This window comes from Choristoneura fumiferana, chromosome 16, assembly GCF_025370935.1.
Source record: "Choristoneura fumiferana chromosome 16, NRCan_CFum_1, whole genome shotgun sequence".
Taxonomy (NCBI): domain Eukaryota; kingdom Metazoa; phylum Arthropoda; class Insecta; order Lepidoptera; family Tortricidae; genus Choristoneura; species Choristoneura fumiferana.
In genome coordinates, this window is record NC_133487.1 from 923,285 (window position 1) to 949,254 (window position 25,970).

General features: G+C 36.1%; 2 protein-coding genes across 8 annotated transcripts in view; one reads left to right on the forward strand and one right to left on the reverse strand.

Moving 5' to 3' along the window:
* Positions 1-3,156: 3,156 nt before the first annotated feature.
* Positions 3,157-25,970, reverse strand: part of cib (thymosin beta cib) — a 42,363-nt gene continuing 19,549 nt past the window's right edge. Inside the window, exons 1-6 of one of the 7 annotated variants that reach the window (XM_074099231.1) lie at positions 25,636-25,724; positions 6,562-6,711; positions 6,178-6,291; positions 5,230-5,343; positions 4,724-4,837; positions 3,157-3,824 (exon numbers count right to left, since the gene is read on the reverse strand). In XM_074099231.1, the coding sequence (XP_073955332.1) occupies positions 3,685-3,824; positions 4,724-4,837; positions 5,230-5,343; positions 6,178-6,291; positions 6,562-6,703 (624 nt within the window). In that variant the 5' untranslated portion in view covers positions 6,704-6,711; positions 25,636-25,724 and the 3' untranslated portion in view covers positions 3,157-3,684. Of the gene's footprint in view, positions 3,825-4,723; positions 4,838-5,229; positions 5,344-6,177; positions 6,292-6,561; positions 6,712-25,635; positions 25,725-25,970 lie in introns of those variants that run through there. The other 6 variants (XM_074099230.1, XM_074099233.1, XM_074099232.1 and 3 more) reach the window with 6 other exon arrangements.
* LOC141436304 (uncharacterized) lies at positions 7,677-8,551 on the forward strand. Its single transcript, XM_074099228.1, has one exon. The coding sequence runs from the start codon at positions 7,777-7,779 to the stop codon at positions 8,452-8,454; it is 678 nt and encodes a 225-aa protein (XP_073955329.1). The 5' UTR covers positions 7,677-7,776; the 3' UTR covers positions 8,455-8,551.

Here is a 25,970-nt window from a genome sequence, read left to right on the forward strand (position 1 = left end):
CACAACAAAGACATTATGATATTATGAATTTGAACCATAGACAAGAGAAGTAGAAAAGAGAATACATTTTTAATTTGGCTTAATCCAATTCAAAAATGAAATTCTACAATATTTATAAGCTTTCCATCCTAATATTTTTTTTAATTTCTGGGATTATATACTTATGGTACTATTCAATGGAAAAAATCAATTGTGTAAACAAATGTGGTGACTGACATTGACACTTGACTGACGACTGGCTGACTGACTGACTGACGTTGGCTCTAGTGATGTGAAAGCTCTTTAAGATACTTCAATCAGCAGTAAATAATTATTTTGAATTTACTCATATTTCATTATTTAATGTTTTCCCTAAGTTTAATTTTTAAAAATGGCGAATCACGTAGGTATTCTCTTAGTTCTGTTCAAGAGTCATTCACAATGTTTCCATGTCCCTTTTAACTTAAAATGTTTAATAGCATTTTCACGAAGTTTTAGAATTATATCTTCAAATATATATACCTAACGTTTTTTCCATACAAAATTACACTCCCCTTTATACCCATTTAAGGGTAGAATTTTTAAAATGGTGAAACATGTATATCCACTTATATTTTTTGACGTATATTTTCCCCAAGGTTTATGACGGAGTATTTTAGAATTGAAAGGGTCTGTTAAAATATGGATTAATTTAGATTTTTTTGCTGCTTAAGTAGCGTAGTAGAAAAAGGCAACCTGAGATATGTGTGCATAGGAGAAATTTGTATCTTGACTCCTGTCCAACGGTGGTGTAGGGGTTAATAGTACGCAGTACGGATTACTGAGGACCTAGGTTCGGTTCCCAGCGCTGGTCTCTTTTTCTGGTTTTTCTGTGCATCCATGTCTCAGTTTGTATTGTCGATATAATTTAGAAGAGGCATTTTTAAATTTACATAAGACAGGGAATTGAGAGTAGACACAGGGAAGTGATTCAAAATGATTTTTTGGTCCAACAATGGACTCCACAGTAAATATGATACTAGTAAATAGAAATCTACATAATTTCTACTAAAATACTATTTTATCGTCCAACTAGTGTTTACCCGTGGCTTCGCACACGTAAATCATTAGGTCCAGCAGCTGAAATACCGGGATTTTAAAAAATTGACGTGGGAATTCCCGAAAATTAAATCGTTGGTTTCATTGACATTACATTAAAAACAATCATGGTCAAATTTCATGACTCTAAGCTAAGCGGTTGTTATTTCAAGATTTTATCCCTATCCCATGGGAATATCGGGATAAAAAGTATCCTATGTTGTAATCCAGGTTATCTAACTTTTCGCCAAATTTCATCCAAATCCGTCCAGCCGTTTCAGCGTGAAGAAGTAACAAACATATTCACTCACTCACTCACAAACTTTCACATTTATAATATTAGTAGGATTAGTAGGAAGTAGGATAGTAGGATAGGATTAGAAACCTTTATAAACCTTCATTAAATAGTGTAACTTAACACAAATAATTATATCTACGAATAAATTAATTTGCAGAGCCAGCCATAATTATCGGTAGGTAAGGTTGGTTCAGTCAAATAATTAATTTTGTTGGTACAGCACTAAATTTCCAGAGACTAGACCGACCATAGACCAACTTCGGTGAGAAAAAAATTATCATGTCAATTTGACAAATATAACGGATTTTCGTCTTCCAATTAATTCTATAAAATAAACATATTTACACGATTATTTAAAGATAAAATGATTGTTAAAAACAGTGGTGAGCTCATTGAGATGTGAATATGATCGGGATTGCCGTTCAAATGTAAGTAACTACGGAGTAATCGTGAAAAATTGCTTTGTTTACACAATTGATTTTTTCCATTGAATAGTACTTTACATTTTCTTTTGTGATTTTTTGTCGTTCTTGTCTGTGGTACACTGTGTTATCAATGACGTAAATTTACCCAAAAATATGGGTAAAATATGGCAATTTATACCTACGTAAGTATGCAATAAATTAATAGCTATCTGGGAAGGTAGAGAGAGAGAGAGAGAGAGAGAGAGAGAGAGAGAGAGAAATCACACTCGCATATAGTACTGTTGGCGTGAGCAGGACGGCACGATACAAACTACAAAGTTCGAATTTTGAACTTCAGCCAGAGCATAATATGGTCGAATAGTGCCATTATAGGATTGCCATATGAATCTAAAAAATACTCATAAAATAGTATGTTTGTATTGCTTGTTCAGCATCTAAGACAAACACAACTAAGTTACAAATTAAATTTTGATACAGTTGCATTGTTTCTAGATGCACGACTTCACAAAACAGTTTAATCAATCAAAGGCCCTATTGCACAACGTTTCTGTTTCTCACGCTCGCGATCGCAATCAAATGACAGTTTTTGTATGCGAAATCATGGCGAAATCTGTCATTTCATTGCGATCGCGAGCGCCAGAAACGTTACACAATACGGACTCTGTACCTTCTACAAAAACAATCCATCTCGTGGTTTTTGTTACCATGCAAACAGACATTGCTAATCTTGATATCTGCGAATTTCTATTATTACTAGCTTTTGTGGACATTAGGCTCGGTGAGCTAATATCGTGTGTCACCACACCAAAAGCTAAGGTGAAGTTACGAAAACTTACTCGTACGTCTATCTGGCAGTCCATATTACCCACTGACATTTTTATTTTGAATTATGTACGGCACATCGGGCTAATCCACATACACGAAAAACGACTGCCTGTTTACTAAATTAATCAGTTCATCTCATCACTCTCATTCATGTCAATCGATGTTCAATGAAATCCAGGACTACAGGAATTTTTCACATAAAGAACCGTGTCTTTTTGTCAAAAATAAAATACAAGTCACGTTTTATTTTGTATTTATAAAAAGCACCGTCTGTAAAAACATACAAAATTTCGGTAAAATGGTTTATTGTTACAGCATATTATAAAATTGAAAATGAATTGTTTTGTATATGAGTTATAAAAATGTATCACTTGAAACGAACATTCGTTTTAGATAATATGAATAATAATTGCGCGAATTCGCACACGGTTGAGCAATCACAATTACATACAGTACACTATTTTCGATGACATTTAATTATTTCTTAGTTAATGTAACATTACAAATAAACATCATATCGACAGAGAAATCAGTTAATAAAAATACCGAACGTGACATGAAACTCTAATTCTAATAATATTTTATTGACCAGAGCCACTTTACATACATAATGATGCATGGATTTCATTGGTACTTAAATTAATAAATCCTTTACTAATAGAGAACACAAACACAAAGCTTAAAATAAATCTGGTATAGTGCTCAAAATCTCGAAGTGCTGTGTTCTCGACTAAAATAAAATCAGTACTTGATATTAATACTTAATTCACTTCAAAAATAAATTAAATGATAAAATGCTCATAGAATACAATTATTATATAAATAAAACGTTAAGAAGTGACATAGAAATTTTGGTTCTTAAATTCTAATGATAAGAACCAGTTTACATCCATTCTTCAGTCTACAATTAAAGTCCGTTAACTATCTGTTGGTTAAAATACCATTTTATGACGCGGTAGTTTCAAGGGAAGACTGTGAGAAATGAACAGTGTAAACGGGCCTGTTTCTTATTTAACTTACATCGACGTTTAAAATAGCGATAATAGCGAGATATAGTTAATAAGGAGTAAGAGATAGCGCTCAGGCGGTTTTTTCCTGCTCGATGACGTCCTTGGTGGGCAGAGGGTTCTTCTCACAAGTCTCGGTGTGCTTCAACTTGGTGGGGTCGAAGTTCTCGATGCCGTTGAGGAACTTGTTCTTCTCTTTCTCCGCCTCGATAGCTGATGGAAAAGACAAACTGTTATATTACTGAGCTCAATAGGATACCAGAGGACCTAATACATTTCACGTGGATAATAAATAAAGATATTTTCTGCCCAAGGTATTATTTTGAACAACCTAATTATTCTTATAATGATCAATATTTTAACCAACTGTTGCACGACTTTTTAGGCAAAATTAAGGTCTTTTATTGTATAAATGCTTTGTATACAAAACAGTCACTGTATCATTCATGTTTGCTGTGTACAAAAGTTTCGCCCAAATCAAAAATAAATAATCATAACCCAAATTATCAAGTGGAACTTTGTGCTGTATCTAACGAATACTTTTTACGATATCAATACCTATGGGATCATCATTAGTTCAAGTTAAAATGTTCTAGTTCCGTAAAATCAATAAGCACATTGAACACACGAAGATTAACTCATCTTCATGTCGGGTATTTACACTTAGGGGCTGTTTCACCATCCATTGATTAGTGTTAACTGGCGGTTAGGTGTGGTGCCGCCTCTATTTGTTTTGTTCGAATAGACGGAGACGGCATCACATTTAACCGTCGGTTAACGCTAATCAATGGATGGTGAAACAGCCCCTAAATATATTATCTGTTATGGGATGCAGGTCGTGACTAACTTTAATGAGCTACCAATATTTTGATGCAGGAAAAGGTAATCACGGTCCAATTCCAGAACAAATACATTTATAATAGTTATATCAAGTCGCTAGTATCAAGACAAAATAAAAGTCGATTTATAATGCTTAGGCAGTTTGCGTGAATAATTAAAGATACTTAAGTTTCGGTATTACTTTCATTTTTGTGGCTTGCTTATAGTATAACAACCTGTTAAACTGTAAATGTATAGAAGAGAAAAGCATAAAATATAAACAAAGCAGCAACCTTCTTGGGGCGGCAATGGGTTCTTTTCTTCGGTGACAGCGTGATTCATCTGTGCCTTGTCGAAGTGTTCTACGCCTTCCAGGAGATTTTGATGCGCCTTCTCCGCAGCCACAACTGACATAAGCAAACGGTGCAACGCAAAAAATATAATAAAAGCGTACTTAAATGCATAAAAATGCAAGTTAAAAAAGTAAACACATATTTACATGCAATATTTGCTTTTATTACAACAAGAGCTTCAGTTAAATAGTGTGTCTTAAATATTCTTTTAGTAAAGATGTTACGTTTGCTGAATACATATTTTCTTAGTCTTTCGGCAAATCTGACTAAAGATTAAAACAACGGAAAATAAGAAATATGTCCTAAATACAGTTAAAATTATAATACGGCAAATTTTAATGAAATAAATCTTAAATGATATTAAATAATTATTAATGAGGCGCAAAAACAGCATGTGACTTGCGCGCATGCATAATCAGTGCCAACAGAAAAACTTAAATCCATACCATCTTTGTCTGGAAGCGGATTCTTTTCCTGCGTCTCTGTGTGCTTCAGCCTGGTAGCGTCGAACTTCTCAATGCCGTCGAAGAGGGACTTTTGAGTTTTTTCTGTGGCAACATCTGAAACCATACAAGTAATTTTTTCAATGTTTATACCTACATTAAAAATTAAAATATTGCTTCCATTCTTTTTTTTACCTCATCACCTCATCTCATCACGGTATGTATTACATGGGTATTACATTACTAAACTCTTACAAAAAAACCTAAACTACTACTAGAAGGCTGTTTAAGTAGGTATCAACAAAAAAAGGAAACAACACTCAAAATCACAGATCACAGATCGAAATCTGTGCTCAAAATCTTAGTAGAACTTGGTGTAACTATTAGTTATTTATATTAATATTACTAGTTATATTTTTTTTATTTTAAGTAGCAGAAATTCACTCGGTTACATACAAACACAGACCACTGATGATACAAAACTTAATTAATATTTCATTACTATGATCTTTTGGGGATGAAGGGATGAAGGGATGAAGTGCTAAAGTACCCTTTTCCAGGCATAGTGCAGCAACCACATAAATGTACACAAATATTCGACCTTACCAAGTATACAATATGGTATAAAATCATTTGAATTCGTTAAAAATATTATTAGTTTTTAAACTAATCCGTCAGGTAAACAACATAAAACTATGATTTATTTTGTGATGCACGTCGAAACTCACTGGGCCTGGAAAAGGGTTTAAGTGGTTGGTTGATGGTTTATTAAATATCAATGAAAAAAAGTTGATTGTTTAGTTTAATGATATGCGGAAAAACATTAACATATCAAAAACTGTTTTCTGGCAATTAGTAAGCTTATTCAACGAAGGAAAACAATTCAGCGCACGCATCGTAGGAAGGTAAGTAGTTTTAAAGGTTGGTAACGCGGTCAGCCATTCGAGATACCTAAAGCGTTCGGCAGTACAACTTTTTCAACAGTTTCCGTTTTTCTGAGAGTGGTCGTTTGGAATTGCTCTAAGCCCTGCAGAAGTGCTGAATGCTGCCTTTCTTGTGCTATGTCTGTTCCAAATCAAAATATCAATCAGATAATCCTGATGATGATTTATGATAGATAACTCACTGCTGAAATAATAGATGGCGCTATTGGTTCGCTGAAGGAGTAACGATTAATAAATAAAAAATCAAAACAGTTAACTATTTCGCAGACCTATAAAATAACACCATTCGTTTTGATTGGGTCCATTTAAGCTCCAACTTTGCAAGGAATCGTTTTTGATTAGCTTTCATTCGGTCTAGATGGTATTTTAAAATTAAGATAAGTTAACACACCTTCGGCAGATGGCAGGACGATCTTTTCGTTCGTGTCTACGTCTTTCAAGCAGCTTGTGTTGAAGCCCTCGAGCTGGCTTTTGAGGTCTGTGGCCACCTTGGGCAGGTCCTTCAGGGAGGGAGCATCGACTGAGCAGGCCATTTTGTTATCTGAAATTAAAAATTTGGTCAAAATAAGTTTTTGCTGCCAAAAGTATTAGGTACATATGCAGCAAAATTGTTTCTATTTTCTTTTTACGACAACTTCAACAACCTTTGCTGTCCTATCTCTTAGGTACGAAACACGTATATTTCAACACAAATAAAAATGAAGCAACTCTTAAACTGTACCTAAGTAAAATCAACTCGACGTGACTTAAAACGGTCATGGGCTTTTGTTTAAGATTTCCCACAAAGAAAGAGTTGAGTCATCCACATACCCACTATGAACACATGCATGAGACATCAGACCCAAACCCAACCAACCGTATAAGTACCAGCTTGATTAACCCTATAAAAGCATATAAAACGTTTAGAAAAGGGCAGGGTTTGTTATCACGATGACTAATTTGGTTCAACCATTGTTTAAGTATGGCTATTTGTTTATCTTTATTAGTCACCGAAGTTTACGTAGAAGGTAGTAATCCTAAGTAGATACGCCATTGTATTAGAAACTGCGACATATTCACGAATTTCACGATGGTTAGCTAACTGTAAAGTTGTTACCTGTTGTTATACACCTACGTGTGCATTAATGAAAGTAAGTAAGTCAAAATAATACGATATACCTACCCTTTTCGGTTTAATGACTGCAAATTACTATGAGAGGGCTGGTGAAGAGTATGTAGCAAATTTATGCCACCACAAAACAAGCACCAAAGTAGGTCACCTTTGTGGTAGTTTAAACATTTACTTACTTACCTACTATTATTTAGACCATATGTAATTATACTTTGTAGGTACGAATTTATTAACGTTAATTTGTATTCCGCCTTGTTAGTAAACATAGCGTATCTCTAACAACGAAGCTACAACGAAATTACATTTTAGAGATACCTACGTAACCTCTTTTTAATTAAATTATAATCCTCCATAGACATCTTCCTTTTTTTATTAAAAAAAAAGAAAACTGTCCCGCTGCTGAATGACACAGGACACAGCGTTCTGAAGAAAGTTTTATTTGCTAATTAATTTTCTGTTTTTAATATTTATTTATAATATTTTACCGGACCAATCATGCCGTTAATAGATATTACAAATCCGTATATCATAAAGTTCCTTGTTGAAAGCTACGAAAAGACTTCCAAGCTCCGGTTGAGATGGAACCTTCACCATCAAGAACAACTCCAGCAAGCGGCCACATTAAACCGCGAAGAGAAGGGTATCACAGACATCGATGTCATCCGGGCACCCATGGAGGGAGGGCTGGCTGCTATCACCCGGGACCACGTCTCCTCTGGCTACAACAGACGCCGCACTCCCATCCGAGACACCAAGACCGTTCCCGGCATATCCTCGATGAGAAAAGGTCATTCTATAGTCGATATTGGCCTAGGAGATTCCAAAGACGAACCGAAACTAGCGCGTCCAGATACAGATTTCTCCCCTGATCCTATCATGCGTCCCGTGGATCCGAAGCTAACCGAGATCCTCTACAAAGACATACCTGTGTACGGGCGAGAGGTGTATCTAAGACACAGGAACCATATTAACCCGGAGGACAAGTATTACTTTGCTGAGACTAGCTATTGGGATTACGGGTGGAGGTTGAAGGATAGTTTCTTCAGGAAGAACCAGCCGCAGTGTGGCCGCGTGTGGAAGTTGACAAAGAGTATAAGGAGCCGCACTGGTCCGCAGCCAGACCCCGCCCATTACAAGGATTCTGACATGCCCGGACCGACTAAATGCACCTAAATGGATGTAGGTAGTTGGACTGAAGCAGAAGTAAGAAATATGATCACCAAATACTTGGAAACAACCAAAATGTTCAGTCCATCTATCATTTAAACAAATACCAATAATTTCTTAGCATCCGAATTATCCAAAAGTATGGAACACACTTGAAACCTGAACTTTGTTTTGAATGTAATAAAGCTCAAACACGGTTTAATAAATGCACCTATTACATAGTTCTAAAATTGGTTTAAATAAAGGCCAGTGTAAACAAAAGATACGGAAAAGGCGCTATGCTGCTAATGAAAGATGAAACGATCACTGACATTTTGTACTCTTCTCGGTGATTGTCAAAATTCAAAATTGGAAGAGATAGGTAAGCGTAGCTCGAGTGAAAGTATATAAAACACAGGTCCTGCCAAATGAATCATATAAGTCGTGTGTTCCATACTTTTCATACTTATAGGTATATAAGGTGCTAGCTACTATTTTAATGGCGGTGCAGTTTCAAGTAGGTAGGTACCTACGTATTAAGCATTTTGCTACCGGACATAATACTATGAGGATGTCGACCTCAACAATTTGATCGCTTTAGCTGAATAAAAATTAATGTAATGACCCTATTTAGTTATATAGCGTATTAGTTTCCAAGTAATAGGTACCTATTGGTGATCAATGAATCATGATTGATGATCATGAAATGACATGACTGCTACTTATATGACTCTGAATGTAGTACATAATCTGCCCTATAGTCTTTAAACGATTTTAATTGTTTCCTACCTTTGTACTTACTTTTAATAATTAATACCCAATACTTAACTATTTTTATTTTATTGTAATTCTTTTTTACCCTAATTTTTTAATTCATATTTAATTTAGACTTGATTATATAATACTTTTTTATATAAAAAAAACGAACGCATAACTTAGGCTTAACTTTATAAAACCATAGAGAAGCCCGCCAATAAATCAGACCTAGACGCCATATCGCGCGTGGAATACGAATTTGCGTTTAAAATGCGGGTATTGTTTTGTTGTCGACTCGACCGTCGGCACTCGGTATGTATGTATGTATATTAAACCAACGTCCTGTGTGATGTGAGGGCAATCATCGTTGGCTTTTGTTTTTTTTTAATACTATATGGTAGAAAATAATCAGCAACTTAGTTCCTTTTCAATTTGTACGTAAAGTTGAGGAAACTGAATCGCATATATCTTGGAATCTTTTCACGATGATATTAACTGTGAAAAGACCATGTACGGAAAGTCAAATTTACATGTAGTAGCGAAAAAAGGTTCCCTCTGGTACGCTCAAGGAGTTTAATTCATTGGCCACCATGGAACCATTTCACAGTAAACGTCAAAGTGACATCGCATTAATTAAAAAGGAAAGTCGTAATGACTTTTCCTTTGAAAAGGTTCCATGGTGGCCCGTGAACTAAATTCCTTGACTGTACAAGGTTCGGTTTATTTATTCGATTTTATTAGCAAAGTACGTAGAATACCAACATAATGCGATTTTATGTTGGTTGGTACTTGGCTGTGATGTGATACCTATAATGATTGATTCGTGTTCGTGTTATGCTTTAAAAAAACTTAAATAAAATTTGATGGCATGATACTTTGTTGATGTTTTGTTTTATACACGGGCAAGGCCAAAACAGGTTTCCTAACAAGTGAGTAAACGAATTCAACGTTTGACCACTTCTAGGTGATCATATTTCTGTGATGTTTTGATTGCATACTTCTATTGGAATTTGGGGATCTGCAATCCCAATCAGGTTCTACTAAAATAAACACATTATGGTACAGTAAAGTTAGGTACAAAAATATCTTGTATACCTACATATTTTTGATACTTTGGACGTGTCGATATTTTTGCACATGACTGTACAGTACACGAGAATGTTAATTCTTGGGACTTGTTGGCTTTCTTCATTTTTCTGAAGATTCATATGTAATAAAACCGATTTTGTTAAGAGTTCCAAACGACATTGTAAACTAGTTGCAAAGAAACTAATTGCCAAATTCTATCGAAAAATCGTCACTTGTGCAATTACACATTAATAATTTAATTGCTCAAATTGACCCTAAGCGGTTAGTCTGTACCTAAATAAAATAGTAAGTCTCGGTCAGAGATTGTTCATAAAGAGGTTTTTGTGACGTTCGAATAGCGTTCGAATAATTATAAATAGCAAAACACAAGAAATAACAAAGGAGTGAAATGGGATCTAGTTCAGTGTTAACAAAAGAAAGAAGTGGGCTAGACAATGGAATGAAACCAAGATCAATGAGACGCTCTAGGGGTGTCACCGCGACGAAAACAATGCATACGTATTCGACAGCTGCTTTTGAGTCTGTGGTAGTAAGCTCCAATAAATGGGGCCTTATTAACTTATTAAGGGTTTAAGTAAAATATGGTAAAAAGAATGAAAAAGATTTTCGATAAAAAATGCTTTTTCGCTGAACAAAAAGTTTTAGTGTTTCCATTATGTACCGTCTCCTTTTATTCAACTTCACATGTATGTATGTAGGTAAATAAATTAGTATACTTATGTATGTATATATGTAAGTAAGTAAATACTTTATTGTACATAAAACACAAACATAATACAAAAAGAAAACAACGAAACAAAAGAGTACAAAGGCGAACTTATCCCTAAAAGGGATCTTTTCAAGCAAACCTAATATGTTTTCACTTCATTTGACAGAGTGGATCGAACATAAATATTGCAGTGTAAAGCCGATGAAAATGTAGCCATCCGGTGCTTTTAGTCTCAGCGATTCAATGATATGTTTTGACGACTTCATTACTTTTTATTATTAGTTATTAGGTACAAAGGAATACCTACTTGTTGAGTTGAGACAGGTTACAAAGCTTATTATTATGGTATCACTCATCACTGATGGAGTCATCAGGGAGGATGGTATTTAATCACATGCACAATAATTTACATTATGGACTCTGCCATAGCTTAACATCGCTACTACAATCCAGTAAATCAATTGTTTTAAATTGAATGAATGTTTACTTAACTGATTAAACTTTGCAGGAATATGCAGAGCTACATGAAATATGCTATATTATTCATCGTTATGATATGACAACGATATAATATTTGTTTGATTAGATACCTGATCCAAGTATTAACTTATATGAAGTAATGTTAATATTATACATAGTAGTGCTACACTACTAGCAATCTCGAACTGGAAATATGATTCTCATCATTGTACCTACCTTGACCCAATAGAAGATTGAGGTTTCTCGAGTTCAATATCTACAGTACAAGTATCGAATTACTTTTGCTTACAGACAGCAGCTCAGGTATCCCAAGGTGAAACAGCTTACAAAATACTAAATTAAACATAACGTCAGTTTTTCCGTCAGTTCCGTCCTTAACAAGTAATAAGAGTAAGAGGTAAGAGGTAACTAAAATCTGGAACAGTTTTCTAACTGTTTCTATTACAACGGCAACTTTAAATAAAACGGTATAAACATAAATATGTTTGATCGGTTCCAAGTGATGTTTTTTTATTTTACTTATCGTACATTTCGACGAAATTTGTTGTTTGGGCTTTCGGGGATGAGCAATCGATCTAGCTGGTACTATTTTTTAAGTGTAAATTTCAGATCGGTAATTTCGGTAGCTGCAGTGTTATCAGCGTGGTGGTTCAGTGCTAGACTCAGGTCTAAAGCTCAAAAATGTAGATCCGACGCGACTTAGTTTTTTTTTCATTTTTAATTAAGTATGTATTTATTAAGTTTAAGGTTTATTCTTAAAGCTTATTTAAATAGTTACGTATCTTCTCTAAAAAATACAATTAAAAAAAACTCCGAGCAAAACTCGGTCGCCCACGTTTAAATGACAACCCTGCTGCAGACGCAGGCAGTTATTTGCGACGGTGTTGGTATCTCGCGCGTCTCGCTCTGCTATGCTTAACGCGCATGCGTCAACTTAATAAACTTAACGGTGGAACTATTTTTTTATTTTTTACACAGCTTGTCTATGGTTTATTTACAATAATGCTTCTGGTTATGTGCTTGCTGTAATTAAGTAAATCAAAGGCTCGAAAAAAAGTTGTAACATTTAGCGGGGGACGGTGACGGTAGTTATGTCTCGATTGGCCGTTTGGAAACATCGCACACCGTTGCATGATTTGTAAATTACTCGAAGACGTTTAATTAATATTCATTTTAATTCGGCATGGCCAATTTGGCAGCAAAAAGCGCCGTGCAAAAAACGAATTAGCAATGCACTTTCTATTTAATAAACGTCGCGTGTGCAAGACCTCAAATTAACAATTTTTTTCTCGTAAATGCAGCTGCCGCCTGCCAATATCGACGCTGTACCTACCTACCTGGCTACCTGTCATGTTTTACTAATGCGATCAACTGCTATTTGGATGAGATACCTAAAGAAGCCCGTTTAAAAAAAAAGTAAAAAGAATGAGATAAATTTGCTGACAACTTCACGCACGATCGCTGTCTAGGCTGTATAGGTATGATGTTGCCAGTTTATGACATTTTTGTAACTATTTGTAAATGTGTTTTTTGGACGAAATTTAATTTCGTGAAATGTGTTAAACAGGCGGTCGGCGGCGCTACAGTAACAAAGGGGTTAATTTTAAAGGAAGTTTTATAGCGATAATTACAGTAAATTCACCGATAATACTTTTGACAGGTCACGAAAATTCAATCACATTTCACGTTTTCTCACAGCAGCTATTTAAGGATAATATTTACTAAATAATTTCACACTGTTTAATTACTATTCTAATGCCACTGTGGAGGGATTTGGCTCTGTTGTACTTGTACCGCGTAAAACTGGGCAGGGCACTTGCAACTTTGCCGTTGTAAGTAGGTACGCGTTTGTATTAAAATTCTTCACTATAAAGCCGAGGGCGCACTATGGCTAAACCGCGTCACTTTTCATACAAGGATACAAGTAAACTTAAAACCGCCAGTGCGGCCGCTTTAGTTTACTTGATTCACAAAGTCACGCGGTTAAAAACCGCAGCGGTTTAGGCTTAGTGCGGCATCGGCCTAACTCTCAAGTTTAAACCACGCTTGTCTAGTTTGTTGTAACAATTTTACTCCTCCAGCTAGGATCAATCAAGACTTTTCCTCAACAGATATATTTTAATGAATTCTCTCGACGTAGGCAGTTAAGTCTAGGACAATGACTCCGGACATAAAGATATTGTGGCGGTGCCTTTAACGTTTAACCTAAATCGTCATCGAGTGAAAGAAGAATAAGTAGGTATATCATAAACGATATTTTTCTTCAGCACATTGGTATGAACTAAAACCTTATTATTTACAATGTTTTAGCCATCAGGAATAAAAATGACACACCCATCATTTTTTACTCCGAAATCTCTGCGTCACGCACGATTTCTTGATTCATCGTTCATGTTTTGGAATTCAAATCCGAACACTTACTAATCGCTATTGTATATTTAGCCGGCGAATTATTTTGTAGACTTTAAAACGTCTCAAAACACCGTTAGGTATCTTCCAGCAGTGTAGTCAACCTAGTTTCAGTCTCAAATAGAATCTATTTCAGACAAGCTTCGCTACCCGTTCCACAGGTCGAATTCCTCCCATACAACTGTCGGCTTCTTGACCATCTGTTGTACAAATCAACGCTATTGTAGATCATTTCCAGCGTCACGTCATGTCGGTCATGTCACTCTCATCGCCATAAAAGGCGCGAGTACGACTCCGTTTGGTGGGTGCCATAAAAACTTCCCCGTATTAAGATTACAGGCACCATATGGTGACATATTAAAACAAAATGGCCGCGACCGCGATACAATCGAAATCGAAAAACTGCGTCCAGTGCTAATCCTAAGGTTACAACGCAAGTTAAAAAGCTAATCTCATGCGTTAGCAAAATGCACGGCTTCTTTTAAGAAGATACCGAATGACGCAACGGAAATATTGATCTAGTCTAGCCACATTTCGCTTTTAGGCAAGCACGAGTTGTCACGGTGGCGCCCGAAAAGCCATAAGCGGCGCTCGAAAAACACGTACTTACATACACCATAAACATCTCCATAAGACTTGCTAACGTGAATCAGAAAGCCACTTAAAACCGAGCAATTTGATTAACAACTTTCGCCAAGTTCCCATGCTCGTAATCCTCGCATTTTAATCGTGATTCGACTACAATGGCAAAAAATCGGGGATCGATGCAGTCTGGCCGGAGGGGGAGTACAGTGAACCGAGTGACTCATGCCGCGGACACCGTAGAAAGTTTAAGTTATTAAAATTTCACCGTAAGCAGATCGGTGGCCTCGTGTACCGTTTTTGCTGATTTACAACGTTCATTTACTCGCCGCGGCGCCACAGGAGACTATATAGTGTTAATTTGTTAACTTGGCTGGTATTAAACATTGATTAAACAATTTAAGACATTGGCAGCTTGTCACACTTTTATAGAGCTCAAAATACGAGAAGATAAATACAAAGAAGATTGAGATTCACATTATTACCTTAACGTATTGGATGTAAACAATGTATTTACGGACTTTACTGTTGTCGTCTTTGAATTCAAATGTGAACAAACACCTTAAAGGATTAATTGCGTACTATTTAGGCGACCGCTAGCCGCAAGCAGGTTTGACCTTGCTTCTATTTATACTAGCATTCCTGTTTGCAAGGATCGTGACATCTGCGTTCTAACCCTGGAGGCCGGCGCCGGGTTGCCTTCACGCTTCGAGCTCCATAGAAGGAGTGCAATCAGTCGAACCAGAAGTAGGTTAAACAGCCATGTAAGGACTCAATCTTCAATCTTGTTCGCAGCAAGCGAACAGATTGCCTAATTTTTAATGAAATCCGTCTCGAAGCACCATTCTGGTGACATTACCTATGTAGTACTTAGTGATGTCGTAGTGCTGGCAGATTTCAGATTTTTTAATCTTGTGTTGTATAGGAATGGCGATTAACCGTAAAAAGAGTAAACTCACAAACAGAATATATTAAAACAAAAAAATCGTTCACTTAAAATACTCAATCTAATTTGGAATCACTGTTGGATACCTACGAATTCGGACATACTGCACAGGTTATTCACATTGTAAACATTATCATACATTGTCGGCTGCAGATAAACGGTGTTATCGCCCTTTCATTGATTCTAGAAACACCTTATCAATCGAAAAGGAAAACAAATTTATCACCAGATGATTAACTTTGCCAAAACGTCCGATATGTTGCAAGCGGAAAACGAATCACGCAATTGAAATAAATAAACAATATTATGTTTCATGTTTCCTACATAGACATTATTTAATCTTACTAATCCCTTCTAAGTTTTATTTACAAGCAAAACGAAGAAAAAGACGGATAATAGGTATAATGATGTTTGCCTGCGACTAATAAGTAGCTAATCTATTTCTAACATCAATATGCATAAAGTCTTGTAGACATAAATCGTGCTTGAAGCTCGATACTCAACTTTTACTGTCCCACAGATACATGCCCTAAAAACTCCTAAATGTACGAGGGGTTTGTGTATTTTTTATAGCTAGAATCATGCCGAACACGCTTCGCGTGGGGTTTATGTGTCTGGCTCAAGACTAGAGCAACCACAAAAGTGAGAAACTTTATGAAACAGCTTACAGTTTCTTTAGGCTTGCCCATTCCGACGAGCTAGCGCCAATTTTCAATAAAGACGCACAATGAATTGATGTTACCTATGCGTTACATTACCTAAATTAAATTCAACACTGAGTTAGGTTATGCCTAGATGGGATGGAGAAAAGTTGTTGCATTTTTGGCTATGTTATTTACTGAAATAAAAATATGGATATGTATTTTCTGAAACACTAATTTGGCCATTGCCAATGAGAATGAAATTTTGTAACAATAAGTACGTAATTCTTCTCTTGATTTTTGTTTGATGCTCGCGGGCTGGATTTCAAGGGCCGCAGTATCCCCATCCCTGGCCTAGGTGTTCCAATCTAATTGCGTATAATCAACTGTCCGCTTTCAAAGCCATCGGAACTGCTAGTCCCGTATTGCAAAGAGCGTGGCGTCGCTGTAACTCTTCAAGGATATGAAATTTTGCTCTGGTTGGAGGCTGCGACAGGGCTAACGTCACCTCTAGAGAAGTCCTGCTCGTTCCTATAAACAAGCCTAAAACTAAATGCCTACGACATACCTACATTAGTAAACGCCCACCAACGCATTCCAAGTGGTCAACTTAGATAAAAATGACATTACATTACACACTGTGACTAAAATGAAGCCTGGCTAAAAGATAAGGCATGCGTTTGCTGTACGATTACAAAGAACCTGCACAATGCCGGCCGAGAAAGGACTTACAGGTCCTGAGTCTTTGATTTTGTACACAATTTGAGAATGTATCTTACAAAGATCAAACTATCAAGTCGTAACACGATGACAATAAACCACTGTCGCATTGAAAATAAAATGAAAATCTCAACCGCATTGCAATTAAAGCCGCCAGAAAAAGAAATAGGAAGGGAAACATCTCTGAATTTCAATTAACGAAAATTAATAATGAGATCATTAATAAGTGGTAAGTAGGAAAGTCAGTGAAGCAAGCAATAACAGACAGAACTAAATAATTAAGGAAGAAACATCACGCGAGCTAAGTAAAAGTATCTATGTATTTTCTCAGCTCAACATGTTAGTAACGAAGTTAATTACTAATTACACCTATTTCACTATCTTGTACCTTATTACTAAAAACCTATGAACACAAAAAACATGGGCTCGTTTAATTAATAGCAGGAAAGACGAAGTCATGTCATTGATTATGGAAGGAAATTTAAACGATAAAATTTCTTTTGCTCTTATGCGGAGTCACTTGAAGAACCTATGGCAATTGGAGCATCAAATTGCAGTAGTGAATTGGTTGTGCACCGGAAGGCAAAAATCGCGGCTCCCCCATGATGCGAAATGAATGTGGTGACCTTAAAGATCGCAATAAACCCCGTATAGCATGGTACCACTTTATTAGTATATTTTTAGGACTAAAATAAGCCAATATATACCCGAGGTGGTTAGCCACCCGAGCTTTATTAACGAGGTTGTCTATTTATCCGAGGGTTTATATTGACTTAGTCTCGAGGTGAAAACTATTCTTCACTTCGATTGCGAGAAAAAAATAGTCATTACTTAATCGTTTATGATTTACGCGCTACAAAAATTTCAAAGTTTTCGCGGTAAGTATTTTTTTCCAACCAGATACAGATGTAAATAGGTACTTAACAAAATCGCATCGGCGAAATTCTGGTCCATACACAAAACCGGAATAAATAGAATGGCGCCACCTTCTATGCGGAAAAAGCATAGAACTAAGACTAAGAAAATGGTCCACACACAATCTTATTTTATGCCAAAAACTAAGCAACTACTTACTGGCTGTTTGAGTTTATCTAAGTCACTCGAAGTAAATTAAAAAATTAATTACTTTTACTGCCTAGGGACTAAAGTACCTACTCACTTTACTCCCGCCTCGTAAGGTCGTAAGTAAGGCTATATTGACATGCTTTTAGAGCATGAGAAGTGAAAACATTATTGTATGTATGACTTCATTATTATTATGTGGATTTTTAATCAACCACCGTAAACTGCTTCAACTTTGCCCTCTGGCCCCAACATTGCCTAATTCGATTTTTGGGTTTTAAACTTTTATCCCCCCGTAATAAAAATTCCCTTGTAGATAAAAGTTTAAAACCCATAAGAGTGCTAAGTTAACGATTCTAAATCAAATCAGGCAATTTTGGGGCCAGAGGGCAAAGTTGAAGCAGTTTACGGCATTTAATTTTATTTCTGTTGTGTCGTGGTTTCAAATATTTTCTCATTGCGTTATATATACAATTACGAGTTATAGGTTCTAGGTTTGTAAAGAAAGCTTTGGGAGGGTAAGGATTGATTTTAGTTAGCTAGGCTCCATCAACGCAAAGAAAAAAAAGTTTGACGTAAATTTTAGTAATGTAATATACGAAATATTCAGCTAGTCGTCATGTTGTACATAAATCGACCAATAAACATTGCAATTCCCAACGAATGGCAACACTAGCGTATCAGTTACGTTGATTGTGTGCTTTGTAAACGCGAGGAACAAGGGTGCTCGTTACAAGCACCATTTGTAGAATCAGTGTCCTCGTTTGTGAGTAAAGTCGAGACGCACGACTTAAATGAATAGAATATATTACTGGCACTTGAGGTATCCCATCTTAGGCCTCTAGGTTGGCAACGCGTCTGCAATACCCCTGGTGTTGCAGGTGTTTATGGGCGGTGGTGATCTCTTACCATTAGGAGACCCACTTGCTCGTTTTCCATCCAGTCAAATAAAAAAAAAGAATATATAATGTTGAAAACATGAATGAAACACCTACCCCCTTATTCATAAAACTTAACAAGCCTATGTTAACTAACAAATGCTTTGTCCCTTTCTAACAAATACAAATGTCGAAGTGACAGATAAGGACAAACGAATTTTAGCGGCATTTTAACTAAAATAGGTTTGATTGTCGTTTATGAATAAGGAGGCTAGACTTTAGTGCTGGTTGTGTGTCATCTAATTATCATTAGACGAACGGATGGCCAAGTGTTAGAGATCCTGACTACGAAGCTTGAGGGCCCGGGTTCGATTACCGGCCGGGGCAGATATTTGTATGAATAATACGAATGTTTGTTCTCGGGTCTTGGATGTTTAATATGTATTTAAGTATGTATTTATCTATATAAGTATGTTTATCCGTTGCCTAGTATCCATAGTACAAGCTTTGCTTAGTTTGGGACTAGGTAATTGGTAACAAGTGTCCCATGAATTAATTAATTTATTATTTATTTATATTCACTAAAAGAATATACACGTAGCAGCAGAGCATAATATGTAGAGCTAGTTAAGTATACATCCCAACAGATTGGAAACTTCACATACAATACGCACAGTGCCCTAGTGTAAGTTTTCGGTGCCCTTAGTGTAAATTTTCGTTTACAAAATACGTCTCGATCGCGTTCGCGTTAAAATCTCAGTTTGTATAGAACACGAACATCGCAAACGATCCGCTAGAGGCGTTGTTCGTGTTTCCATATAAATTGAGATTTTAACGCGAACGCGATCGAGACGTATTTTGTAACCGAAAACTTACACTAGGGGTACGGTTCCAAAATACATCTCGATCGCGTTCGCGTTAAGATCTCATTTGTTTGGTAATACGAACAGCGCCTCTAGCGGAACGTTTGCGATGTTCGTGTTTCCATACAAAATGAGATATTACGCGGACGCGATCGAGACGAATTTGGAACCGAAACTTACACTAGGGGTACAGGTATTCTCAACGATGTTTTCTTCGCCTGTAAATCGAGAAGGTGCAAATGTATTTTCGCCTGTGTTTGAGCAAGATCCTCAGCCTTAGAGGCCATAGTTAAAAAAAATTGGGCTACCACATCCTACTAATTGGCAATAGCAATAACGATGACATGATGCGACAAACTCTATTAATTAAGTACTTTAGGCAGTTGTCTCACCGCCGGCGAGGAAACGATTGGCTATCGACTATTTTCTCGCTCAAGAAACGAACAAAAGATATAAGTTCCTGTGTGAGTAAAAGAGACATATATATTAATGGTTGATCGCTGGCGGTTCACACTGCCGCGAGAACTCGCTTTACATCTTTTGTCGCAGCGACAAGAGCTATAAAACTAGCTGAGCTATAAAACTAGCTCAGCCATACTCGCTTAGCGCTGTTAGCTTGGCGGCCGCCCGGCTCGAGCGAGTGGAGCGAGTAATCGCCCGTCGTGCTCGAACACTAGCTTTTCACCGCTCGCCCACTCGTTTCTAGTTACTCGCTCTGCTCGCTTCTCGCTCATCGTCGGCGGTGGGACAAGTGCCACTATTGAAAAGACTATGAATGACAAATGAGTGAGGCATGCTTAAGTGTTGAAAGCTGCGAGTAGTGTATTGTTAGTGGAAAATGCAAGATTTATTATTGCTTCAGTTGTTTGTAACAATATATTTTTAAGAAAGTATATGAGACATTCAAAATGGGTTAGCAAGTAATACGCTCTTGAAGTGTTAGTGCGCAGAAAACAAAACAAAAATCAATAAGTTAAATTTTCAAAAAACAAACGACATAGGTAATAATGACAAACCCTTCCATCAATTGAAAATACAAACTGAAATATAGATGCACGGAAAAACCAGAAAAATAAGACTAGCACTGGGAATCGAACCCGGGTCCTCGGCATTCCGTGCCACGTGCTATACCGCTACACCACTGCTGGACAACGGTACAGAAAGCCTACTCCGAAACTCGAAACTCGAAGTTCGTATCGTGCCGTCTCTCTCGTTCTCGTATTAAATAGTACAGAGGGACGCACGACACGAACTTCGAGTTACGTGTTTCGTAGTAGCCCTGCAGACACAAATTTCCCCTATGCACCACATATCTCAGCTTGTTTGTTTCTTATTTAGCCACTTAAGCAGTGACGCTAGCGACATCTATACCGTAGCCCTCATCGAGAAACTTTCGGCATTCCATTGGAACTAACTGCTCACCCGGACAAGAGATCGTTATTTTAGCAATCAAATTAAGATTGGTTTTTTGCAAAAAGATTCCAAAAAACCAACCTTCCATCAATGGTAAACCGTGTTTTCTCAAAAAATCGTTTGCCGCATCGATAGACATAAGAACTCTATATCTATATGAAATTTAATGATTAAATAAAGAATTTAGTTAAGACTGAGACATTGTTTATAACTAATAATTATTAAAAACTTTTATTCATAAAACATTTTTTTCAAAGTTAAATTATCAAAGCAAAAAAAACGCATCAAAAATCAATAGCGAATTTCGGTAACGCACCGAAACCACTTCGCGAAGTCAACGACCTCCACTAGAATGTAACTTTAAAAACTACGACTCAAAATTTTATGGAGCGTCGCGAACATCGGCAATTAGAAGATTTCTAACGCCATCGCAACTGCGTTAACTCGCGCTTTTTGTCTTTACCGCATTTTTCAGTATGCACTAGACTAATTAAAAACGGTCTACATTTTATATATTAGATTAACTTTAATTTATGTAAGTATATGACGGTCTAGAACGCAGGCGTTTTCTCATAATAATATATCAAAAATGAATTTATTTAGAATGGTAAAATCTGGACGGGAGCAATAAATTAGGTGTGTTATTTAATTAGTGCAGCTAAGTTTTGCTCTGTAGGTAGTTTGGAGTTTTTTTTTAGTACTTATTTGGTGCAGCCTCGCCGCACAAACCCAGCTCCCCTGCGTACACTTTATTGATTTACAGACCAACGCGTAGGGTACCTAACTACCTAGGGCTGTATATCGAATCACATAGACTATGGTTGCAAACTGGAAACGACAAAATATTTTTAATTTTACTAACTTCAAATAACAAAGTCAAAGACAAAATATCTTATATTCAATTTAATTTAGCTTATTATTCAATTTAAGCTATAACAAGCACTTATGAATATCAAAAAAAAGGCAATAAACTCAACGAGGTATTTTTTTTAACAGATTTACAATATTATTAAATGATATCTATACATCACAAGTATTTAACACAACTTTATTTTTAACAAAGAAAAAATTAGGTCCAAAAACCGGCAATACGAATTAAATGTAGAGGTAAATAAGTATCGCCTAAGAAATTCTTAATTACCTACAGACGATGCGATATGATATGTATGACCACTGGAAAACCAGTGTCATCATTTCGGTTTATTTTATATGTCCCACAGCAGCCACAGGCTTTCTCACAGAATGAGAGAACTTGGGCCGTATTTCCTACGTGGGCCCATCGCGGAATTTTCAGGGCACAACCAATTATTTTAAATTAATTAGTCTCTCGTTTCTACTGGTTTAATTTAATTCATCAAAGTAGCAACAGTAATATTATGACCTAAAAGACAGAAGAAAAATATTTATATGTATATTCTATTTTCTTTATATTATAATCATAAGAATATTCATTTACTTCAAGTAACATGACTCATAGAAATACAAAAAGAAAAAATATAATATAATGTAAGTGGACGTATATAATTATTATTATATTTTATTATATTATAATATTATGATTATCAAGAATTAATCATTTTTTCCCTTTTTATTGTCATTCAGCATCCAACAGAGGTCTCTAGCGACATCCCTAACATTAGAAATTAGGGGCGGTCGCAGACCCTCAGGCAATCGATTCGGTTATTCGGGAAGTACGTTCGTCCCTTACTCGCAGACGGGAAATATTCTCCATCTTCTTTTCGCACGTAATCTACTGTCCTGTCTGCGTCGAATATATTACCTTTGTTTCTTTTGGTATAAAATACAGCTACAATATGACCTAAATTGTTACAATTCATAATTGCAACTTTTCCATTTAATACTCCACATACCACAAAGTTGCGGTGCGAGTCTTCCTTTTATTATAAATTAACAGGAAGATGTCAACAGGAAAATAAGTACATAATTGGAACCATTACACACCAATATTAGCCTAATACTGTGCTAACGGTATTTCTACGTTACGTTCATTCAATTAATGTGATCAATATTAATCTCGAAATTTACTGCGAAAATTATGCACCAAACCCATGTATTTGAAATCTAAACCTCATTTTAATCATGTAGCTGGATGATACTAAGGGTAATTTCATGTTCGTGGGTGGAAAGGTACTTATAATTGTAACACACAACCGAAAGATCTTTGTGAAACTTTGGTCATACTCCTTAAAAGCGAATCACGAGTTTGAGATGTCTTAAAGTAGCCACAGTTCAAATTGATCGGATTATATTTTGTAAAACGTAAACTCGAAATATTCGCAAAATGCTTGAAATACATCAAAATACGCAGTATTAACGTGGCGATGGCGAAGCGTCCATAGAACTATTCCCACCGGCTTGCCCAATATTTTCAAAATAGAACAACAAGACTTACATAATTTATGAAAGATGTAAGCGATCTTTTCTACGGCTTTACCACGGAAATATCTGACGCCACGTCGCCGATATTTAGTTTAAATACGTTATTTTAGTATTTTTTTTTCATGATAAAATTACTATGTATACAATTGGTAAACTGTTGGCAGTAATTAAAAACTATTTTTTTGCATTAATTACATATTTTTCTGCTTTTACACGTTCTGTTAAGGTATAAAAATGACTAAGTATGTAGTGTGTGGTGTATGAGTGCTTGTTTACATGTTAGGCTCTGAACCAAAATTAAACGATTCTAAAAATAATTCCAGAGGGACGAAGACAAGATCGCGCACAACAGCATATTATAATTCGTTTATCATTAAATGAACTTAATCTGTTACTACTTCTCTTCACATTATCCTTAACTGCTCATGGTTAAAGAACCATAAAGATCACTTGGGATGTTGTAAGATATCATGAGACCACTGATTGCAGTTTTTGTGGAGGCAAGCGAGAAAGCGGCGAAAGTTTACATGTCATCCAAACCGGTTTGACTTTAGCTGAGTAAGTAACGTAGTAAATCTTTTGTAATCGTGATTTACGATACTACGTTATGCAGTAAAAGATCAACAGATTATTGTATTGTATATCATACTGATTTATCATACTAACAAAATGTGGATTGATTCAAACGGCTAAAAGTATCTGAATCATTACATTAGAATGCTGTTAACGGGGTTTGAATTTGAAATACTTATGAATCTTTTTTAATTGCAGATCCTGAAGAAACTCCTGAGCTGTCGTTGAACTCAGTATATAAATGTTAACGTTATATATAGGTATTTACAAGGTAGGTATATTAGTAATTCAAACGATTGTGTCCCTTTGACGGTTTAGAATGCAACTCGAAAACTTTTTGTAAGTTTGTTATTATTCGAAACATCAACGGTCGATTATTGCTCGTGTCCATGTGTTATGCGTTAGTCATGTGTCTATATTTAGTACCCCAACCGATACGAAACTTGGGTTCGTTAACATCGCTTTCAAGGACAAAAACGGAGTGTCCTTTTCAAGGGCTTTTTATTGCTCCTCGACAATTTATATAAACTTACAGTATTACTGTGCTTTATTTAACTGATGTTTTTCTACATCGAACTTGGCTTCGTCCGCATACATCTTATATGACAAATTTTACATACAAAATGTGTCCCTTTTTATCTAATAAGTTTATTTTATTTAGCTCTAAGTTGAATGACTTCTGGTAGGAGCAGCGATGAAGCTGCTTAATTGCATTTATTAACATAATTAATACATCGCATCGTGCCAAACGAACCGAAACGGAACGGTTAACCTGTTTTTTACCGCTTTTGAGATAAATTATTTCGGAAATTAACTAGCATACTGCTGTGAAAATCTAACAACATTAACAAATCATAAAAGTTGAACTGTCATTCTGACAAATTAACGCAACGAATTGCTTGCGGACTTTCTTTATGTATCAATTGAACGTTCTGTCTCCCCTACGTCAGCGAACCCTCCGATTTGAGTTACGACTTACGAGCCTCATCCCGAGCTATTCATTTGTTTAATGTCATTGTCATAGTTTGCGAACTTTGAGTGTAACGTTGTTGACAAAAGTTACGTTCTATGGCATAAGTTATAGTATAATAAACTACCCTCTTTCCTCTTGCTCGGAAAGATCAGAGGAAAATGACGAAAGATAAATAAAAAGAGGGCGTCATATTTAATAAGACGATTAAAGACAGGAAAGTCGTTTTTTGTCGGATACGGTATAAATCCAGGAAGAAAAATTCTACAGGGAAAACTGTACACGTTTCCTGATACGACGATTTGAGACTTGTTTATGGCGTGTTTTATACCTTAATTTTACCCATAGATCAATTACTAACAATATTATGTTCAATAGAATGGCTCATTGTTTTTTATAAATCTTATTATACTGTTCACGTCCACCGGAAATGCATGTCTGCGATAACTCCCGACACACGTCGACGTAACCACACAAAGACAATGCACCCTGCACTGGGCAGATGTTTAAAAACACCTCAATCGGCAGTGAAGTCATGCCAAGATCATAAACAACCTTACAGTTCCGTTAACAATCCTAAACAACCAACACGACAATCTGAAAATTCCATTACGAACAATCAGCCTTTGATCACTCGTGCCATAAACAAAAATTAAAAAAAAAATTAAAAAAACACTTGACATGAGTCATAAAAAAACAAATGAATATTTTACTCACAGTAGGTTTTTTGTTGGACTTGTGAAGTTCACTGTTGCGCGCACGGACGTCAAACGGGTACTGAATATGTCGGCGAGCGATGTACCGACTGCAGAGGCGGCGCGGGGTGGCTGCCTAGCGGTACACACACATACGTCTATTTTTTATACGATGAATCACTTATTCAGTTGCCCTAAGTATCGTAAGTATTTTGTTTAAACAACTGGGTCTGTGTAAATGGGTGATGTAATTAAGTTCGAACGTACACAAAGGTCTCAATCACCTGAAGCTATGAATCGTTTGTTATTGATTGGTATTGGAACCTCGGCTTTGAAATAAGCAGTTATTTAGACGCA